At 34.0% G+C, this 21,962-nt stretch overlaps 1 protein-coding gene and 2 pseudogenes across 1 annotated transcript; 2 read left to right on the forward strand and 1 right to left on the reverse strand.

Annotated features, from left to right (window-relative positions):
- Window positions 1-1,856: 1,856 nt before the first annotated feature.
- LOC120210392 lies at window positions 1,857-4,227 on the forward strand (annotated as a pseudogene).
- A 1,190-nt stretch (window positions 4,228-5,417) lies between these two features.
- Window positions 5,418-8,125, forward strand: LOC120210363 (urease accessory protein G). Its single transcript, XM_039209118.1, has 7 exons — window positions 5,418-5,563; window positions 5,668-5,853; window positions 6,654-6,714; window positions 6,955-7,156; window positions 7,304-7,425; window positions 7,514-7,618; window positions 7,858-8,125. Exons 1-7 carry the CDS (start codon window positions 5,496-5,498, stop codon window positions 7,939-7,941), a joined length of 828 nt encoding a protein of 275 aa, XP_039065049.1. The 5' UTR covers window positions 5,418-5,495; the 3' UTR covers window positions 7,942-8,125.
- Window positions 8,126-11,823: 3,698 nt separating this feature from the next.
- LOC120210394 lies at window positions 11,824-14,139 on the reverse strand (annotated as a pseudogene).
- Between the last annotated feature and the right edge of the window lie 7,823 nt (window positions 14,140-21,962).

Consider the following 21,962-nt stretch of genomic DNA (forward strand, 5'->3'; position numbering starts at 1 on the left):
TATATATATATTTATGTTGCCGGATATTTATATAGTTAGGGATCTAACGGATTTTATTTAATAAAGTGAGATATATATATTTGCCGGGTGTTGGCTTTCAGGTTGAGTTGAACTTTTCTAAACCCGTGTCGGTACTTAGATTGGGTTTAGACGAGTCAGGAATTCGGCTTGACTTACTAATGGCCATCGTGTACATGAGGTTGACCAATGATCATCCGATTCATGAGCTTAACAATGTTATCCAATTGGACTAATTTCTGACAAATCTTTTCTCAATCTATGTAAACTTGGATTCATAATTAGACCATCAAATTACTTCATTTCAACAACAATTAGATTAAATTTGAGAATTGAGATTGAACAATATTCTCTTGTAAATTAACAAGAACGATTTATCTGTAAACTTTCTCTGCGAGACATTATCATGAACCTGAAGAACTCGGTCGATAGCAGTGAATTGCCAATGGTGGGACAAGTATCACATAAGTTTTCCAATCACTAACTTTGATTTTAGCCAATACTAGCACATGCATGTATGTCGATTGTAAATCCCACCTGTTTTCCCACTCGTCTTCTTTTCTAAAAACCTTTATAATTCAATGGAAGTTGTTCATGCTAGTCTCAGCTTCTCTATTTTTCATTGAAGCTTTAATAATATAAGTTGGATTGAATTTGTAATGACCGTTTAGAAAAGTCCTTTTCTTAAACTCCAATGACCTAAATCGTAAATTACTCAAATTTAAAATGACTCGAACATAAAGTTAATTTTAAATTTTAAGAACTTGAATTAATCTAATTTAAAATCAATTTGACTCGAATTTTTTTCTAGGATTTTCCTTTAAAGAATTTCAGCAAAGCAATAATTTTGTTGTATTTAATGTTCAAAGATCAATTATTATTTTTCAAATTGAAAGCAAGTGTTTGTCTACAAAAAAGTGGCACTCGCAACCGTTAGCTATAATTCTGGACATACATATTTCAGTATTATTAAGAACATTACTTCTTAATCCATTAATTAGATGGCCACCGTATCTAACGAACAAACATATTATTGAGTAATGAATATAGAATTAAGATAATGTTTTGTTATTAACTCTCTGATCTACCCACACCGCCCAAATCTTCACCATCATGTGCTTTTGTCATCTTCTGCGGCCACAATGTGCAGGCAAAATCAACCCCACAAAGTAAAAGTTCTTTACGTGATCAAGTTTAAGATCATAAAAAAAATTATTTCATCAAATATTTAATGTTGATGTATTCTTAAGTTTTCGAATTTAAAACTTCTGTTAAATTAGAACAACCGATAGTGGTAGATTTATAGCTTCATGAGGATGAGTACGAGTTCACCTTAAAATTCAAAATTTCTTCGATTAATTATTTATTTTACTGATAGTGTTCATCTTAAAATTTTATTTGTGCTCACTTCAATCAAAATTTTGTGTTGTTAACATTCTTCAAAATCTTTTATGAATTTGTCGCTGACTAATCAATACTAAGCGGTATATCCAATTGTTTAATATATATAAAATAACTTTGTTCTTACAACCACCATGAATATTACCCCATGCTTCTACACATCCTTGAGCCCATACTGAATGAATGGTAGGTGGCACCACCTTTTTGTTTTGTAGTTCATCTCATGTAATCATAGCACATTAGGTTCTTTACACAAAAAGAAGTTATATCTTGTGCAGTTTCTTTGAAGAACCGACACATTCACACTTGTTTTTATCTTTCACTTCCTCTCTCAATTGTCCACTTAAATGCAAACCTTTTGAGACTCCAAAAAGAAAAAGAGGGTTGTCTTTTAATTAGGGTTTTTTGCACTGCAAGATTTGATATTGGTGATAAAGATGCAGCAAGTTTCTCATTCTCTAAGGCCATTCATCACCATTCTTTTCTTGTACTTTGTTCTTCTTTCACCACTTGTTTCTTGTTTATCTCATGGGGAGATCACTGCTTCCAGCACTCACAAGAACATCAAAGAAAATGCACATAAGGTATATGCCAAATTCCTATGTAGCAGCTGTAGCTATACCCATATATATTATGATTTGAGTTTTTCTTTAACCATATGCTTTTCTTTGATTAACAATGATATTTGCAGCTTAGTTCTGAAATGGTGTCTTATATTTCTGTTCATGGACTTCTGCTTTGGGCTTCCATGGGATTATTGATGCCCGTTGGGATACTTACTATTAGATTGGCTGATAAAGAGGAAGCTGGAAAAAGGGTTAAATTTTTATTCTATCTCCATGCTATATTCCAGGTATTATCTTCTTCTTTCCTTCTCTTTAGCTGACTATTTTTTTTTATCTTTGATGTCCATGTTTCCTGCTTGTAAAAAATCTTTTGAAGATAACTACTTATTAGTAATTAAGTTAAATTTTATTATAATTTTAATGGTCAAACATTGTTTGATAATAGAATTTAGTTAATACTTAAGTGCTTATTTTAGATAAAAAAAAGCCTTATGAAATTAAGTTTCTTGGCACTCAAGTATTTATCTTTATAAATATGAAGTAAACTTTAACTTTTAGAATTATAAAAAGATAATTATTTTAGAAAAATTTAATAATTTTTAATCTCTTGAGTTTATATTGTATAGATGAATTTTGTATAATATTATCAGAATGATTTAGAATATCCTAAGTTTTTGTATAGATATTGATTTTTAGGATACATGATATATCATATATTTACATCACTCGTAATCTGTATGTTTATAGTGATTATTATTCTTATTCGTAAAAAAAATAAGGTTGAACCAAATCAATTCTAGTTTCTTCTACATATTTTATTGTATGTTTAAATTATGGTTATTTTCTCGCTGTTAAATTTAACCTAAGGTGCAAAAATGAGATGAGAAAGAGGTGGTTTATATTTTTTTCATCAAATATTATAAACCCACTTTCACTTTAATGATGATGTCCACAGTTTTGAATCTCTTGAAACATCCCATTAATTAACTGATCTAAACCAACTTAATCATATTCATCATGAAGACTTAAATATGAAGAAAAGAGAGATGAGATGATTATTATCACCATGTTCTGCAGATACTGGCGGTTCTTCTTGCAACAGTTGGAGCTGTCATGTCCATAAGAAACTTTGAGAATTCATTCAGTAACCATCACCAAAGACTAGGTTTAGCTCTTTATGTTGCCATTTCGATTCAAGCCATCATTGGCTTTTTCAGACCTCGCAGGTACGTAAAACTTCCTTAATGGTCTATTTCTTAATTCCATCTCCTTACTTGGCAAAAATCGTGAGAAAATGCATTCAAAAAAATAAATTCGTCAGATAATGTTAGTCCCTACTTTGTAAATCGTGACATTATCTCACGATCTTTACTTTGTAAAAATCGAAATGTTAGTCCCTACTTAAGAGTGAAGCTACAAGTCTATCTTAGAAGGGCTAGAATTGAAATTTTAAATTTTGGGAGGTTATAGTACTATTTTACCATTATTTTGACGAGATCAAACAAAACATTTTCCATTTGGGGTGGGGAGCAAGGTTATTGCATGCTAGGAGTGTTCACGTACTGTTAATCGTAACCGTCCCATTTAACCGCTATTTTTATCGTATCATTTTAGCCGAATTTTCAGACACCGATTACCTACCGTTTAATCCGTTTTTTTATATATATATACGATATATCGGTTCGAATTTCTATGAACAACCCTATTGCATGCTCCCTTGGTGCTACCTCTATCTCCATCTTTACCATTACTTTTTTATTCTTTTTTTACAGAGGAAATAGAAGAATCGCATGGTATTTAACACATTGGATTGTTGGAACAATAATATCTGTGATGGGGATTTTTAACATCTACACTGGTTTAAAAGCATACCATAAGAAAACATCAAGAAGCACTGCTCTTTGGACCATGCTTTTCACTATTGAGATCTCTTTCATTGCTTGTTTTTACCTCTTCCAAGACAAATGGGAATATATACAGAAGCAAGGGCTGGTACTAGGCAATAATAACAATACTAGTCCCCAGAATCCTACTCCACCTTCAAATCAAGACCAAGAGAATACAATTACTCAAAAGGGATAAACCAAAGTTGGTGTTGCCTCAACCATGTGCCAAGCGTAATGCTCTTGGGAATTTGTTTGACTAACTTTGGATTCTTTTATTGTTTTATTTTTGAGTGAAAAAAAAAGATTCATACTCTATTTTTTGATGCCTTTCAATGCTTACAGAAAAAGCACAAACTACTTGAATTTTTACTATTGATGGAGTATTTGTCATGCATCAAAAAGTGGAGTACGATCTTTTGATAACTTATCCTCTTTTCTTTTTCATTTCTTTTTGTTGGATGAAAATTTGGGTTTTTAGGTGATTGATTGGAAGGATATTATGAGAAACAGATTGAGATATTGACATGTAAAGTGTGTGATTATGTTTGAGAAATGTAAGACTTATCATTCGTAAATTCGTTGTTTGAAGTACGATCAAGTTTAGTCAAATTGAGTGGAAAAGTTTTGAGTTAAATGATTTGATAAATATTATTTTATCATTCAAATTTTGTTTGAAAAATTTTTAAGTCGAATTTGTAAAATTCAAGTCGAGTCAAATTAAATATATATATTTTTTTAGCTTCTCTTCAAATTTAGTTATAATTTTCACGAATAAGATTAACTTATTCAAATATATCCAAATCTATGCTTATTTTCAACCCCGTAAAATATTTTATCACTTACTACGCCATTCGTATTAAAGTATCCACCGAAAACATTTCCTTATTTGAATCTTCCCCTTAATTTTATTTTAAGACTATTTTATTTTAAGGTGTTGTTGAATGGAAATGAAACGATGTTATTAATATTCATAAATGACAAATCATAGATCGAATTGTTGAATCAAAAAATTATGTATTGTCATATAGCTATGTTCCAGTTCAATTGAAGAGTTGAAGATAAACGGACTCAAATCATTAACATGTATCATAAATAAACTATTGTATCTCATGCCCTTAATGAATTCTATAGTAGAGACCGACGATAAATGATAATTCTTCTATAACAGAAACACATATAATCTGAGATGAACGTAAAATCTTATATTAAGGGGAATAAACTTTAAAATTTTCAAGAATAGACAAATTTTTAAAACATTGAAGAAACAAATATAGATCATTAATAAAAATTACAAAAAAATATCTAAAATACATGATAATTTTAATTTTTTTTTAAACAGACTGCCTTCACCTATTCTTTTGTATTTATCTTACATGTGACAATAATCATAATTATTTCTAAGTTAAACTAAAAGATGCTCCAAATCACATGTGACAAGTGTCACGGGCTAGAGTTACTCACTGTTCGTGACACAAGGGCATTATTGTGAATTAATCACCATCATAATCTCTCTCATCTAGTCACTCAATAGTGAATTCCCTCACTCCTCACTCCTCACTCCTCACTCAATTCCCTCTGAACGCACGCCCTCAAAAGCAAACCCCTTTTTCAGACAGTAGTCAACATGGCTTCCAGCGATCATCATGACCATGACCATCATCATGACCATGACCATACCCATGCCCATGATGAGTAAGTATATCTATATTTCCATACAAGTTTTGGCAGTTCTTTTAATGGAGTTTTAACTTTTTGAATGTCTGGGTTTTGACTATATATGTTTGGTTGTGCAACAGCAAATCGACAACATCATGGGTGGGAGCTGATGGGAAGGTTTACCATAGCCATGATGGACTGGCGCCGCACTCACATGAACCCATTTACTCGCCTGGATACTTCACCAGAAGAGCTCCGCCGCTTATCAACAGGGATTTCAATGAGAGAGCTTTCACTGTTGGTATTGGTGGCCCTGTTGGTACTGGGTATTTCCTATTTTCCCTTGAATTGGTTTCACTTATTCTGCAATTTTTTTATGATGCCATCTGTTATTTATTAGAATTTTCAACAAAGATGATGCTTTAGAGTACCTCAATTTGTAGAGATTTCGATTTGATTTCACTTGTTCTTTATCTTGTATCTGTTCTTTCTTTGGCTATTAAGCTGCTTTATGAGAATTTTCAGCAAAGATTATGCTTTATTGTACCTGAATTAGTGGAGACTTCGACTTGTTATTTGCTGGTTAAGAGTGTAGAATCCACTGACTAATTCACACAGATATATAGTAGTTTACTCCCTAAAAGAGGCAAAGTTTCCTTTCTAAATGCGATCCGCTAGTCCAACAGTTTGGTGGATGCCTTTACTGAAGCTGGCATTGTGGTAAACTGAATGCCTTTAGCAAAGTTGTTTTGTTTTTGACTCTGCTCTCATTGTTGTATTCTGTTTTGTATGGTGTTGTAATATGGACCTTTCCTCATCATTGTTTACCAGTGATTCTCTATTTCTTAATAAAATCTTACACAGGTTGAGCAAAAGGTAGTTTACTATCAAAACCCCCTATTTTCCCTTCCTTTACAAGGTTTTTTGGTCTTTGTTTATTGAGCTAGTTTTCCGAGCCCCTGAAATATCTTTGTTTATGTCGAGCTCTCTCTTTTGTTCTTTTCCTAGTCATGGTCTATCGTTGTTTTCCTCTACTTTATTCGTATGCTTATTATACAATTCTTGGTGATATCCTAAAGCATCCTAAGAAATGGAATCTGATGAAATATTTTAATGTGCCATGCAGGAAAACGGCTTTAATGCTGGCACTGTGCACATTCTTGCGAGACAAGTACAGTCTTGCTGCTGTAAGTACGGTGCATCTTGTACTTTGAGCTTCCAGTCTACCGTTTGATGATAAGTGTTTACTTTATGTTAAATTAGACTCATTATTAGCTCTTTGCTATCAATATATATTCGGAGGTCAAAGTTTTCTGAATGTTATCTAGACTGTGAGCATAGTTGATTCAAACAAGTTACGGTTTGAGCAGCTAACCCTAAGTTCCAAACTTGAAACGATGCATTGAGAAGCATTTCGTAAACTTCAGGTGACAAATGACATATTCACAAAAGAGGATGGTGAGTTCTTGGTGAAACATGGGGCACTTCCCGAGGAAAGGATACGTGCTGTAGAAACAGGAGGTTGCCCGCATGCTGCTATCCGTGAAGACATCAGCATCAATCTCGGTCCTCTTGAGGAGCTTTCTAACTTGTACAAAACAGATTTACTTCTTTGTGAATCCGGAGGAGGTAGGTACAATTTTTCTATTAAAGTGATTTAGCATGAAATTTCAAGGACATGCCACATTTTGAAAGTACCCAACAAGGTGTTTTTGTGCTAATTGGAAAATGAAAATTAACTTACTGATTTAGATATTCGAACTTCTACGGATGCAGATAATTTAGCTGCCAACTTCAGCAGAGAACTAGCTGACTATATTATCTATATAATAGATGTATCCGGTGGTGATAAGATCCCTCGGAAGGGTGGCCCTGGCATAACCCAAGCTGATCTCCTGGTATTTGATTTTATTTATTGTGCTGTTCCATTGCTTTGAATGCACTTATTGGGAGTTCGAACATGAATTTATAACATTTTCTTGATAGGTGATAAACAAGACTGACCTCGCACCTGCAGTCGGAGCAGATTTGGGAGTCATGGAACGCGATGCGCTTCGCATGCGAGATGGAGGACCCTTCGTATTTGCTCAGGTTTGTTGAGTAGTTGACTATATCCTTCACCATATACCGAAATAAAATCATTGGTATTATTCTCATTAGTTGCATCAATTACTCAATGGTTATGATATTAATATCATAAGAACCATTGATTTACACACAAATCAACAAAATTGTTATGATATTTATATTGTCAAACTTGTATCATCCTGGGAACTACATAAACAATACTTTTTATTTGTTAATGATTTGTGTAAATTATACATTCGCAGGTGAAGCACGGGCATGGTGTGGAGGAAATAGTAAACCACGTATTACAAGCTTGGGAAGCAGCGACCGGAAAGAATCGCAAATGAACTTCCGTTTGAAGAACCTGTCAAGTTCATACATTGTATTTCTAGTTATGTCATGAATTTACTATCAATAAGCTTTGCCTTTCATCAGTGAAAAGAGGTCAGTACACGTAAATGAAAACTTTGAAGGAGGATTAGTTTTAGTTTCTTGTTAAAAGATATGGTTGTTGAAGTTGCACCATCTTTATATTATGCCAGTCTGATGTAGTATGGCAAAGAATATGTTGAGGTAATATGAAGTCTCACAGCTTTTGCACGGGTTCAGAACATGTGTTCTGCAATGAAAAAAAGTGCAAAACAAAAAGGCCGGGCCTCGACTCCGCTGGGGATCGAACCCAGCGCCTTATCCATTGGGCCTCGGAGTCAATTTGCTGGTGATAGTTGTGCAATTTTCTAATGAAGTTGGATGGCCGCTTGGGTGCCCAGAAAACTTTAAAATCAACATATATCGTATGCTTACCCTTGACGATCAGCTCTGTGTTTTATCACTTTTCTTTGTTCTTGTTCACGCTTATCCATCTCTATCAATTCTTTGTGATAAATAGCAATATTTTAGGACTTTCGGAGTAGCTTCAACATCAATTGTGTACCTGCCATGATAAACCGCCATGCAATAGAGCTATGAAAACCCAAACGCATGTGAAAGGAAATATAATGATGCAGCTACAAGCAATTCAAATAAATATAAACATGAAATCACTGTAATAATTTGTCACGGGTAAATCCTGAAGAACAAGATAGAATTTAAACAGTGGAGCATTTTTTTAACAAAATGGAAAATAAGCAGTGTCAACAATCCCAGCTACTATCACATTATAGAGAATTGCTTCTTTCCTTTTAAGAATTGTTTACCTTTCTGCTTTAGCTTCAATTTTGTATAGCAGTTGACAGATGAATTATGGTGTCTAAGGTTCTAGCTGTGATCGGAAGGGTTCATAACTGTAGTACCTCCTCAGGTTTATTCTGGAAGCCAAACTCAAATGTCATTCCCTTTCTTATCAAGTGTCGAGGTCTTTAGAGCCTGTCGAAACCTTCTAAGGATTCTTCCCGGAGTTCCTCGAAGTCTCTGGAAAGCCATGTCTTTCGGACAATTAAAAATTCTTTGGTGTGACTCTGGCTGAACCACATAATCTACCAAAGCAGAATCTGTTATCTCACAACCATATCTATTTAGACTATCAACCTGTAAATAAATATCATTGTCCTAGTTCTGACACCAGTACTAAGGGATGGTATTTATGTCACCATGAGTGGCTCAAAAGGAATTTCTTACAACCTTGCTTGTGGGTGAACGTGCATCTTAGCAACCAATTACACTTGCAGTTCCGTATATGCGATTGGGAGCAGCCACTACACTGCATCATGCGTTCAATGATGCACGGATGCCAGCTTTGGCAATAGTTACAGTTTGCTGCTCCATGAATTGAAACACGATCTTGATCATTCATCTTGTCGAACTCATCGATGCAGACGACACCTCTATCACCAAGGACCATTGCACCTGCTTCCAGTCTTCTTTCTCCTTTAATTTCATAAATAAATAAAAACACCAAAAACATATCGTTGCTGAAATGACATAATCAGTTGAAGTGCTTTACCTCGACCAGTCGTTGAAATGGCCAACGGATCGATGTTCTTGATTGCACTTGAAACTGAGATTGCTACAGATGGATCTCCAACCATCATCATGTTGATGTCCCTAAAAGATATCAAGATTTTAGCTTATGTCAAGAGTAAAACTGTACGAAATATCAGGATGGCTGCATATAAAACAAATACAATAGTAAAACTAGAACTAACCCTAGGAAACGAGTGTCGTTATTCAAATCCTTTTCCATGCCACAAGCATCAGTAAAACCACAACTTTCTTTATGCATGAATGACCAATATATAGAAGGTGCAAGGGAGTCACCGAGCAGGTAAAATGTGCCATCTCTCTTGTTTTCCCTGAATACACCATTAACACTACCCTTGGTTTTCCCTGGAAGAGCCCCTACAATAGCCACTCCATCTCCAGGCTTGCATGAATCAACCAAGTCATCCTCCTCGACTATGACATCCACAGTTTGAGGAAGCTGACTATGTGTAGCATTCTTAGAAACTTGTTGAATTGATAATTTCCGGTGATCTTTGTACTGGCACAATCGATATTCAGTCACCAATAAGTTGCCATTTTCATCCAGAAACAAACATTCACTTTTGAGACAATGCTTGATCCAGTAGCCATAATGAAACTAGATCTAAACAATGGAAATTACCCTTGTAGGATACACTGACCCAGTTGGAAAGCCATTATTGGAAGTGATGAATCGATATTCCCAAAGGCCCAAGGTGAAGTTTCAGTGGCAGGACAAAAATGAACACTTTTAACAACCTTTGGTCTTAGCAGAAGAACCTAAATTGAGGATACGTTCATGTTATATGGGTAAAGAAAAGAGTAGAGCACTACACAGAAAAGCCAGTGATGAGGAAAATGCCAAACTATATTACTATAATTGCAAACATTTTCTACAGTATGTACAAGTGCCTAAAAGAAAAAGGGATTTGCAAAGATCAAAGCATGTGCCAACTATTTACAAAAAGGAAAAATAAAACAGAATCATCGAGGCGATACGACACACTGCTGGGGATCGAACCCAGAATCTCTGGTTCCGTACACCAGCGCCTTATCCATTGGGCTACAGAGTCATTTATTGAGAAAAATTGTGCGATTATTTTATTTATCACTGAAAGATTTACTAGAGTAAGCAATTCGACTGGACATGAAAAATCAAAATTTTTAACCAGGCTCGACTAAAGAGAAAAATACTGAAGATTTCCTCCTCTATTACAACACATAAGAAAATGCAACAGTGGAGATTCTATGTTCTACTACTGTACTGTACAAAGATAAAAATGTAACAACGGAAATTCTCTGCCTCCACTACAGTATAAAAGGACGAAAAAACATCAAAATCTTTAAATTATTGTTCAACTTTTATCATTTTAGATTATTATAAATTATTTAGCTTTTTTGCAATTTTAAATTTCGAATTATTGTAAATTATTTTATCATATCAATCAGCTGACAAATGCTGTAAAAAGAGAACAAAAATATCTATAAAAAGATTTAAATTTTATGTTTAAAAGCACGACCTGATTTTCTCATTCAAAAAAATTATGATGACTTGGTGATATGCTAGTACAATTTAATGGTCAAATATTTTTATTTGGTTATGGGAGCCAAGCAATTTTAGTAACTATGTTTAGTCTCGTGTTGGCTGGGCCGTTGTCATAGGTGACATTAGTTTGTCAATTTTTTTTTTTTTTTGACATTTTAAATTTAATTTAGTCTCATCTAAAGGGGAAGAAAAAGGGAGACTTTGAGGGGGGGGGGGGAAGAGTGCTCCTAATACGTCAAAGCATACTTATGTTCTCTTTAAATACGAGATGCACATTCATTATCTGGTTGCATATTTGCATAAGGATGACTATTTTACTTAATTTTGCTAACTGATTTTACTAAACTTTACTAAATATGCTTATGTTTAAAGCATACTTATGTTCTCTTTAAATACTTATGTTTGAGATCAAAATACTAAAAAAAAAAAGTTAAAATAACTATTTTACTAAACTTTGCGAGCTAATTTTAACGTTATGGATTAAGTTTTCTACTGAAAATCATCTCCCAAAGATTGGGTTTAATAGAGAACAGCAGCAAATAGATAAGACAGTTACTTTATCTAGCTAAAAGTTTTCGTTGTTGCAGGAAATTGGAGAAGATGAAGAAACCGAAGATGATTCCGAGAATGATGAATAAATTGAAGCCTTAGCGTTCTTGTACCGGGAAATGCATATATGTAGTGGTTTATGACTTATTAGTTGCACGTATTCAAGGACTTGCTTTCAAGTCTTTTGTTCAAAATTCAATATTGGTGTGTTAGGAACAGCAGGCCTGAGGGAGATGAGTGCTTTCTTAATCCTCTGAAAAGCAGCTTGTAAAGTGGTGAGTGATGCTGCATAGGATACCCGAATGCAGCCCCGGGGACTAGTGCAACCTGAGCCTTGTCCAGGATGTATCGACAAAGCGACTCCGAATTCTCGATTTTACCAAAACCATCAGCTTCTATTCCATAGAACTGAAATCGATGAATAGATAGAAAGCTCCCTGCGGTTCCGGTACCGTAATGTCTTCCAGTTCCCTGAAACTTTTAACCAATAAATCTCGCCGTTCCCGGAATGCTTTCACCATGACGGAAACCACTTCCCCACCGGCAAAGCCGAAGCCTAGTGCAGCAACCCCTGCTTCTTGTGCTATACTGCTAGCTCCTGAACTGATGTGAGTCTGGAGTTTATTAATTGCTCCAACGAAATGCTTAGGTCCGGCAATGTATCCGAGTCACCAACCGGTCATTGCAAAAGCCTTGGAAAAGCCGTTGACGGTTAGAGTCCGCTCCCACATGCCTGTAAATGATGCAAAGCTAGTAGATTTCATCGGATAGCACCAGCAGCATGGGATGCTTTGCTACGATTTCGGCAATTCTTTCGATCAGTGGTTTAGGATAAACGGCTCCTGTTGAGTTTGATGGATTGCATAGAATCAACAGCCTTTAGTTTTCAGTGATTTTAGAGTTGAGGAGCTTCGGATCCAACAGGAAATTTTCACAACTGAGTGTTGGAAGAATTATAGGCTTGCATCCGCCAGCTTCGCCATTTCTGGGTAACTCCCCCAATATGGAGCAGGAATTAACACCTAAAATAAATTTTGTGCTCAAAATCAGGTTATTAACAAAACTTATTTGAAAAATAAGTTTGTAAACTATACTTTATAAATAAATATTTAGATGTTTTAATTTTTATTTAGTGTAAATATTTAATATTTTATTTCGTTGTATTTTAAGGTTGAGTCATTATTTTTCATTAAAAATGTATTGAATGATAAATTTTAGGTCAGGGTGGCTCTCTCATTCCAGGGTCAAGGTATTGCGTAAGACTCAATTGGAATTTATATAGGAAATTATAGAATGTCCACTAAAAGTGGGTAGGATTCAAACTCGGCATTACAAGCTCAAATTTTTAAATTTTACTACTTGTACTAACACTTGTTGACTCTATCTGGCATTGTTGATTGTCTACGCAACAATGTTCAATCTATGACTCTCTTCTTGTCATAAGAGTTAATTGTTATAATCGAAATCAATATGTATAATTTGAATACTTATTTTTTTAAGTAAATATATTAATAATACAAATATAAGAAAATAATGAATACAATAATAAGAAACATTATTATCTTAAAATATGATATTATTAAAAAATCATAAATTCTCGAACATAAATCATAAAATGAATGTAAAATATATTAAAAATTTTGTCGGAAACAAAATGTCTTTACCTCTACCCCAGGAGAAGTAACTGCACGAAGTGCTTGAAGGACACACTTCTAAGCACCACTACTGACCACAATCTCATCAGGTGTACAACAGATCCCATTGTCCTCTTTCAGCTTATTACAAATCTTTGTACGAAGATCCAAAGTACCTGCATTAACAGTGTACCTCGTGTGACCTTCACCAATCGCATTTATCCCAGCCTTCGCTACAACGGCTGGTGAATCGAAATCGGGCTCTTCGTCAACCAATCGAATAACAGGGACACCAGCTAGTGCAAGAGCAATTGCATGAGCAGCTATAGACATCGTCGTTGAAGGCTTAATAGAGTTGACTCGGGGGCTCAATGAGATATCAACTGGTTTCACTTGGTTGGACATGCTGCCCTCTGCCTTGGAGATTGCAATTGTTCTAGATGATTTGTTGGTCTACAAGTCTCAGTTCGAGATGCGATGTGGGAAAAACCAACGTGAGAGATTTGGGAAGTTTTAAATGCAAGCATAATATATTTTATATTTATTTGCATTTGAAGGACGAATATTCTGTCGGATTTTTAGTTTGACCAAAAACCCCTAAAGTTCAAATCATTGTTTGGGGGCTGTAAAATATCACACTTGTTAAGTTTAAAATTTACAGGGACCCTAAAAAAGTTTATCTAGTTAAAACTGACCTCAATTTATTTTTACTTTTTATAATTTAGTCTAATATTATTCTGTAACAATATTTATTTGTTTTTAATATATTAATTTCATTCAATAAAAATATGATGTGTGTAATCATTTATTGGAGGATAAATATGAAAACAAAAATGCACATATTTCCTTTCAGCCATCTTGAAAGCAATTGGCCTTCCATCTATCTTCTCTTCTTGGCTGGAAACTTGTCTTACCACTCCTAGCTTCTTTATTTCCTTTAATGGAAGTCTGTCAAGCTATTTTAAGGGTGCTAAAGGTCTTAGACAAGGAGACCCTCTATCTCCTTTATTATTTGTACTCTCCATTAATGTACTTTCTAAACTCCTCAATTTTGCAGCTTCTAAAGGAATTTTTGGTTTTCACCCTAAGTGTAAAAGAATCGGTTTGACTCATCTATCTTTTGCTGACAATCTCCTCATCTTTTGCAAAGGAAGTGTGGAATTTGTGCTTGGTGTCACGAGTGTGTTAGAATATTTCTATGAGATGTCTGCACTCAAACTCAACGTTTCAAAAACTGAAGTTTTTACTGCTGGGTTATCCTCTGCTGCAAAAGATAACATAAAACATATTTATGGCTTTAACCTTGGTTCCCTTCCTGTTAGATATCTCAGCATCCCTCTGACTTCTAGAAAAATTTCCGACAAGGACTGTGTGAGCCTTATTGACAACATCAAATCTAGATTGAACCACTGGTCTACTAAACTCCTGAGCTATGCTGACAGACTAGAACTAATCAGAACAATGCTCTCATCTATTTCAAATTTCTGGTGCAAACAACTATTTCTGCCTAACTCTGTGTTGGCCAAGATCGAGCAACTTTGCTCCCGTTTCTTTTGGAAAGGGTCAGACAAAGCAGCCACAGGTGTTAGAGTAAGCTGGCCAAATATCTGTTGTTTGAAATCTGAATGGGGGCTTGGAATTCAAAATATGAAGACTTGGAATAAATCTTGCATGATCATTCTTATTAAGAAAATTCTTGTAGGACAGGGATCTCTTTGGGTTGCATGGCTTAACTCCTACGTTTTTAAGGACAGTAACTTCTGGTCAGTGGAGATTAATTCTAGTACAAGCTGGTGCATGAAGATGTTACTGAAAATGCGGCCAGAGGTTCATCAATTGCTGTCTTCAGGAGTTGCTACTGCCAGTACCATTTGGGATTCTATCAGGGAAAGGAAACCTACGGTTCCTTGGCATAAACTGTTATGGTTCCCCTTGCATATCCCAAAATATAGCCTCATTACCTGGATGGCTTTTCTGGACAAGCTTCCTACTAAGGTAAGATTAAAACGTATGGGAGTGACTAACGATACTATCTGTGTTTTATGTTCTACTGAACCTGAATCTAGAGATCATCTCTTCCTTTCTTGCCCTATTGTTGCTTCCCTTTGGGAGTCTATTTTTTCATTTTATGGTTTGAACTTTGATGCATGCTCCTGGGATGAGTTCTTGACACAGGCAAGCAACAACTGGAAAGGAAAATATTTGTTTTCTTTGGTTATGAAACTGGCCTTGAATACTCTAGTGTATTTCTTATGGGAAGAGAGGAACAAACGTTTGTTCCAAGGACGATCTAGGACAATTGAAGATTTACTTAATGCTATTAAAGATGTTGTTAGTCTTCACTTAAGTGGTAGAACTTTTAATAGATTTCTTGTTGTGAATATTAACCTCCGCAATCACTGGAATATTGCAGACCATTGATTCTTTTTGTATGTTTGATCTGTAATGACTCTAATTGTATTTTATAGCTTCTGCTATTTGGATAATAAAACTGACTTATCCAAAAAAATGCACATATAGGGATTTGAATTTAGATCCCTTTGAAGTATTACTTAACACCTAACAAGATCAAACCTTAAACTTATTATAATATAGAAAAAGTATTACTAAAATTAATTAATATTAATATTCTTAAATTAAAAGGAATGTTATCTAAATTATTTTTCTAAAACAAAATTTAAATTAGCTCAAATTTTTTGAAAAAGACAAATGGCAAATGGATATTAGATAACAAAAAGGGTATTTGGAAGCTTGCCAGCATGGCAACAAAAACATGGGATGTACAATATCCAACTCTTAGCTGGGCTGTTGTTACTCTTGGCCCGTCGGTTTATCACTGGCTACAAACAAGTAACTTCGGTGTTAGATATTAGATAGAATAGTAACATGGTTTGATAGAATAACAATTTTAACCCTTAAAACTTATACAATTTATCAATTTAGTCTGAATCCAAAATAATTTAATAATTTAAACTATTAATGTTTAAAATTTTCATCATTTTAGTATTTTTTTTCTCCTAAATTGATCTGATGGGTTCACTTGATTTGATAGTATCGTAAAAAAAGACCAAATCGATGTATTTTTAAATATGAAGGATTAAATTTATTGAATTATTTCAAATTAGAATAAATTTGATAGAATGTATAAGTTTTGAGAACTAAAAAACATTATTATATAAGACCACATTAGACGTTTATTTCAGTTTTGGATAAAATTAAATGCTTATAATAATATTTTGATTGAATAACTTATTTGTAACTTTTAAATAAAAAATAACTTGTTTATTATCTAACTTATAATTAAGTGACATCGATGTAGTTTATACATATGTATTTTATGTCTAATTTAAATTAAGTTATATTATACTGCAACTTGAAATTTAATTATTTTATTTTGATTTGATAATACTTTTTTATAATGTCATTAGTTTAATTGATGACATTAACATGAATATTCATTTAGCCTTAAATTATAGTGTTTGCATTTTATTTTTATGTAAATCCATATTACACCATCAATTTTTTGGGCCGGTAAGTTAGACAAAGGACTTATCTTTCAAATGGAAGCGTCTTTGTTTACGTGACATTCTTAGGATGATGTTAGCGTTTAGAGAAACAATCCATGTGATTTGCTTCGAGCCTTTCAAAAGGCGATGTAATGTAGGTGTACTTTCGTCCAATAAAATATAAATTAATGTTATTTTCGTAAATAATTTTTTAAGGCGTTACTTCGATAAAAGAAAAATATTAAATTGTATTATTTTAATAATTTAGCCCTACATTTGATTATGGCACACCAACTCAAAGAAGAAAAATCCAAAACAGTTGCACTTTCTTCAACTTCAACACGTTTCCTTTGTTTTCACTGACGATTTTCATCAAACACGTAAACTTCACCTGCCCACATCCCTCGAGGGGAAACTAGCTGTTCGCCTATGATCACCTCAAAACAGGGGAAAAACAAAAAGCAAAGCCAATCACACTGCTAATTGCTAATGGTTCTAATAACATACTTGAAAAGGGTCGAAGCAGCCCAGTATTGGTTGGTGTCTGTCACATTGTAATCAAACCTTGGGTGGTGACAAAGGCCTAAGTAGGGAGGGCAAGGTACAATTTCGTTGATTTCGTACTGCGTCGATCTATTAAATTTTGAACTATTATGAATTTAGGTGTAATTTTAGAGAATAATTTATAAATCCTAATATTATATAAGATATAACTTGTAATTAAACCAAATATTAGGGATAAGTTTATGCATAATTTTTTTTCTTTCAAACCTCTCGTTACTGCGTCGATCTTTCAAACCTCTGGTCTACACTCTCCAGCTTATTCAGGTATGTTTCTTCCTTTTTTACTTGAAATTTAATTTTTGTAAGAGTCATTTCCGTAGTTATTTCGTTTTAAGCTCATGTGCATTTCGTTTGAAGAGTTTAATTTTTATTTGCTCGTACTGATTTTTAATTATTTTTTAGAATCATCTCAATGTTTGTTTTAAGCTTAATTTCTTAATGTTCTGCAAATCAATATCTTGTCACTGAGCACCCACGTTTTAGGCCAACAGAGTCAGATCGTTGTTTCTCAAACCTCCATTTTTAACGCCACTGAATAGAATTAAGTGTTTCACTCGTGCTTTCTATAGTACTCTGTTTGACTATGGGGAAAAAGTTGCAGAGGTTAAATATGCTAACTTTGAAACTGACTTTTAGGAGGTCTTAAATCATCTTAGTTTGCTTCGACAAAACTCAACTGTTCTCAGCTTTTGTTTTGGTTAAATTCGATGATTCTCAGATGATAGGGAAATATAAATATATAATGTCCTTGAATCATATGCGTGTAATTCAATTGTCCTTTCCTATTTTACTAAAAAACATAGTTTTTTTTCTTTTATTTTCTAATCCAATATAAATTTTCTTGTTGGATAACATAGTTATAATTTCTAAAGCAAACCGAAGATACAAGAAGTTTATTGCCTAACATATTTATTCAAGCGAAATTTGGTTTGCAAGCCCCATACTGAGATGTCACAAGTATTATCTTAAATTTTAAAATATTGTGTTAAAGAACAAAAACATTTTTGTTTGTCATTTATGTTTCTAGACTTCAATTATGTCTCTTATTATGGTGTTTTATGTATTTTAAGATCTATATTAATACTTAAATCTTCGGTTTATTTTATTATGTTTCTTAATGGACATGTTTGTTTTATGTTTGCTGCTTTTGCATAACTTAAGTTTGCTGTCAGGCGAGTCTAACCGGGTACATTTCCAGTGAATAGTAGATGTGGGGATGGATTTGAGAATATACCCGCGTGGACGAGTGTAGATTTAAAAATTGCTACCCATCATGTTGGTGGCAGGTGGTAGATTAAAAAATAGAGAAAATCGCCTCAGTGACCAAAAATACCTTATAATATACGATTTTAACCAATTTTTTTTGGATTTGCCAAAATGACCAATAAAATCGCAACGCGATATCAAAATCGCAACGCGATTTAGAAAATCGCAACGTTAAAAAGAAAATCGCAACGGTCAAAAGAAAATCGCAACGCGAGCTTCCAAGTTCGCAACGCGATTTAGAAGAAAATCGCAATGCGATTGATTGAATCGCAATGCGATTGAGAGAGTCGCAACGCGATTTAGAAGAGAATCGCAATGCGACTGAGAGATTCGCAATGCGACTGAGAGAATCGAAATGCGACTGAGAGAATCGCAATGCGATTGAGAGAATCGCAACGCGATTTAGAAAATCGCAACGTTAAAAAGAAAATCGCAACGGTCAAAAGAATAGTTAAAAAAATTTTGTTTCTTAAGAATTTTCTCTAAAAAGATAGTATCCGCGCGGACGTGTCGAAGACACGTATTACCACGACCACGACCACGACACGTATTACCACGACCACGACCACGACCACGACCACGACCACGACCCCGACCCGACCCGAGACGAGACGGCGGCGGCGGCGGCGCGCGAGAGTCCCCCTTGTCCTCTTTCACTCAACAAGGAAGTGCAAAATACAAGCCTTAAATACCATTCCCAATAGTATTTCCAATACTATGTGGGATTGAGCATTACCAACACTTGTTCCAAATATCATTATTCTTCATAAGTTATCATCCATTACAATATGAATTAGTCGTGTTAATGAACCAATATACCTCATTAATATATGGTATTGTTGAACAAAAGAATGATGATGATGATCTTATTAAAGACCATCTAATACGAAAGAATCCAATGCATAACTGATACCTTATTGTGAAACTAATTCACATAGAGGTTGTACGTGAAAAAAAAATCTTTTACTTTTATAGTAAATATCTATCTAAATAATTTTAATATAAAAAATATATTTTTTATTTAATAATAGAATTATTTCATGTATTTATCAAGTTATAATTTTAAATACTTATTAAAATGAATTAATTTATTATCGATAATTCATATTGTAATGGATGATAACTTATGAAGAATAATGATATTGGGAACAAGTGTTGGTAATGCTCAATCCCACATAGTATTGGAAACACTATTGGGAATTATATTTAAGGCTTGTATTTTGCACTTCCTTGTTGAGTGAAAGAGGACAAGGGGGACTCTCGCGCGCCGCCGCCGCCGCCGTCTCGTCTCGGATCGGGTCGGGTCGGGTCGGGTCGGGTCGGGTCGGGTCGTGGTCGTGGTCGTGGTCGTGGTCGTGGTCGTGGTCGTGGTCGTGGTCGTGGTCGTGGTCGTGGTCGTGGTCGTGGTAATACGTGTCTTCGACACGTCCGCGCGGATACTATCTTTTTAGAGAAAATTCTTAAGAAACAAAATTTTTTTAACTATTCTTTTGACCGTTGCGATTTTCTTTTTAACGTTGCGATTTTCTAAATCGCGTTGCGATTCTCTCAATCGCGTTGCGATTCTCTCAATCGCATTGCGATTCTATAAATCGCATTGCGATTCAATCAATCGCATTGCGATTTTCTTCTAAATCGCGTTGCGAACTTGGAAGCTCGCGTTGCGATTTTCTTTTGACCGTTGCGATTTTCTTTTTAACGTTGCGATTTTTTAAATCACGTTGCGATTTTGATATCGCGTTGCGATTTTATTGGTCATTTTGACAAATCCAAAAAAAGTTGATTAAAATCGTATATTATAAGATATTTTTGGTCACTGAGTCGATTTTCTCTACAAAAAATATCATTATGATTTTTTTCTTTCTTGTATTTATATTCTGCAAAGGCACTGCAAATTCGGAAAGTACCCTATGTAGCTATACCAATTCTGCTCCTAGCCTTGCCTTTGCCTTTGTCTTGTTTCTTTTTGATTTTTTATAAGAGGAATTTATTATCAATTAAAACTTTATTTTAACAGTCTTCTATAACTAAATCATCGATTCAGTTGACACATTTCAAATTGGTAATGTCATTGAAATGGTTGTGTTTTTAAAGAGTTATGGATGATCAGTTTTTGATATAAAAATAAAAAGATATTTAGTTTTGATTTTAACACAGTTTAATCTAATTTAATTTTTTTAACTTGATATAATGAAAATATAACTCTATTATGAGTGAAATTACAGTTCCTATAAAAAATTAACGGTGCACTCAAAATTTTATGTTATAAAATAAATTTATAATATTTTAAATGATAAAAATATATTATTAATAAAATATTAAAAAATATTTGAACTATATAAAAATATAAATTTTTAAAAAGTACTCATCGATCCATCCTATACCCAACGAGCCAAACCACGCATTATTATATTGATGGCGACCGAACACTGTTTACTTGTCCGGTTATAATAGTTTCTATTGAAATCTAATTTAATTTTTAAATGTAATAATCAATTTTAATTATTAAGACTGTAATAAATTAATAAGATTATCATAAAATCTAAATAAAAAGTTATAAAATTAAAAGAGAATATGTTGACAGTGATGTAGATTTGATTAAAACTCGGCCTAAAAATTTATAGAAAGCGTGTTCCGTTCCGGCTTTGAACTTATTTTTAAAGGGGAGAAACATATTTATATTAGGTCAAAAACTGGGTAGATTCCAATTATTTAACTAGTGATATTCAGATTTGGAATCTGTTTGGCTGAGATGAATCTTGTATGGATTCCAAATACGAAAATCAAATGCATATAACAAAAATGAAAAGTAACCTTAGTTAATTGAATTAACTTACTAACTTTATACATGGAAGAAACTATTGCATTAAACTTCATATATTTTCCCCAACAAAAGGCTGAAAGTTATAACCCAGTTACCTTTCCCAGTTTCTTCTCTGCATTTTCCAGCAAACCCAACTCGGAAGAAGAAAAGAAGATAAATACATAATCACGGAAACGCAACAGTCAGAAATTACAGCCACAACAGAGATAGAAGAAACAGAGAGTGGATACCAAGAAGATCGCCTCTAAAACGGAGGCGATCTTGAAAATGAAGTCGTCGATGAAAGAGAAGCCGACGTTTAGGCTCAGCCTCTTCCACTTGAAAGCAGAGCCCAGAAACTTCCATTTCCATGACTCTTTCTTCAACAACCTCTTGAATGACACCGATCTCTTCGTTCCCATCACTTGCGCCTTCTGATGTTATGTTCTTAGTGATGTTTTCTTTTTGCTATCTTCTTTGTTTTTTGGGGGTTGGAGGAGAAGAGTTGAGAGAGACAGTTATAAATATTGGAGAGGTTTTT

This window comes from Hibiscus syriacus, unplaced genomic scaffold (genome assembly GCF_006381635.1).
Source record: "Hibiscus syriacus cultivar Baekdansim isolate YM2019G1 unplaced genomic scaffold, ASM638163v2 tig00109923_pilon, whole genome shotgun sequence".
Classification (NCBI taxonomy): domain Eukaryota; kingdom Viridiplantae; phylum Streptophyta; class Magnoliopsida; order Malvales; family Malvaceae; genus Hibiscus; species Hibiscus syriacus.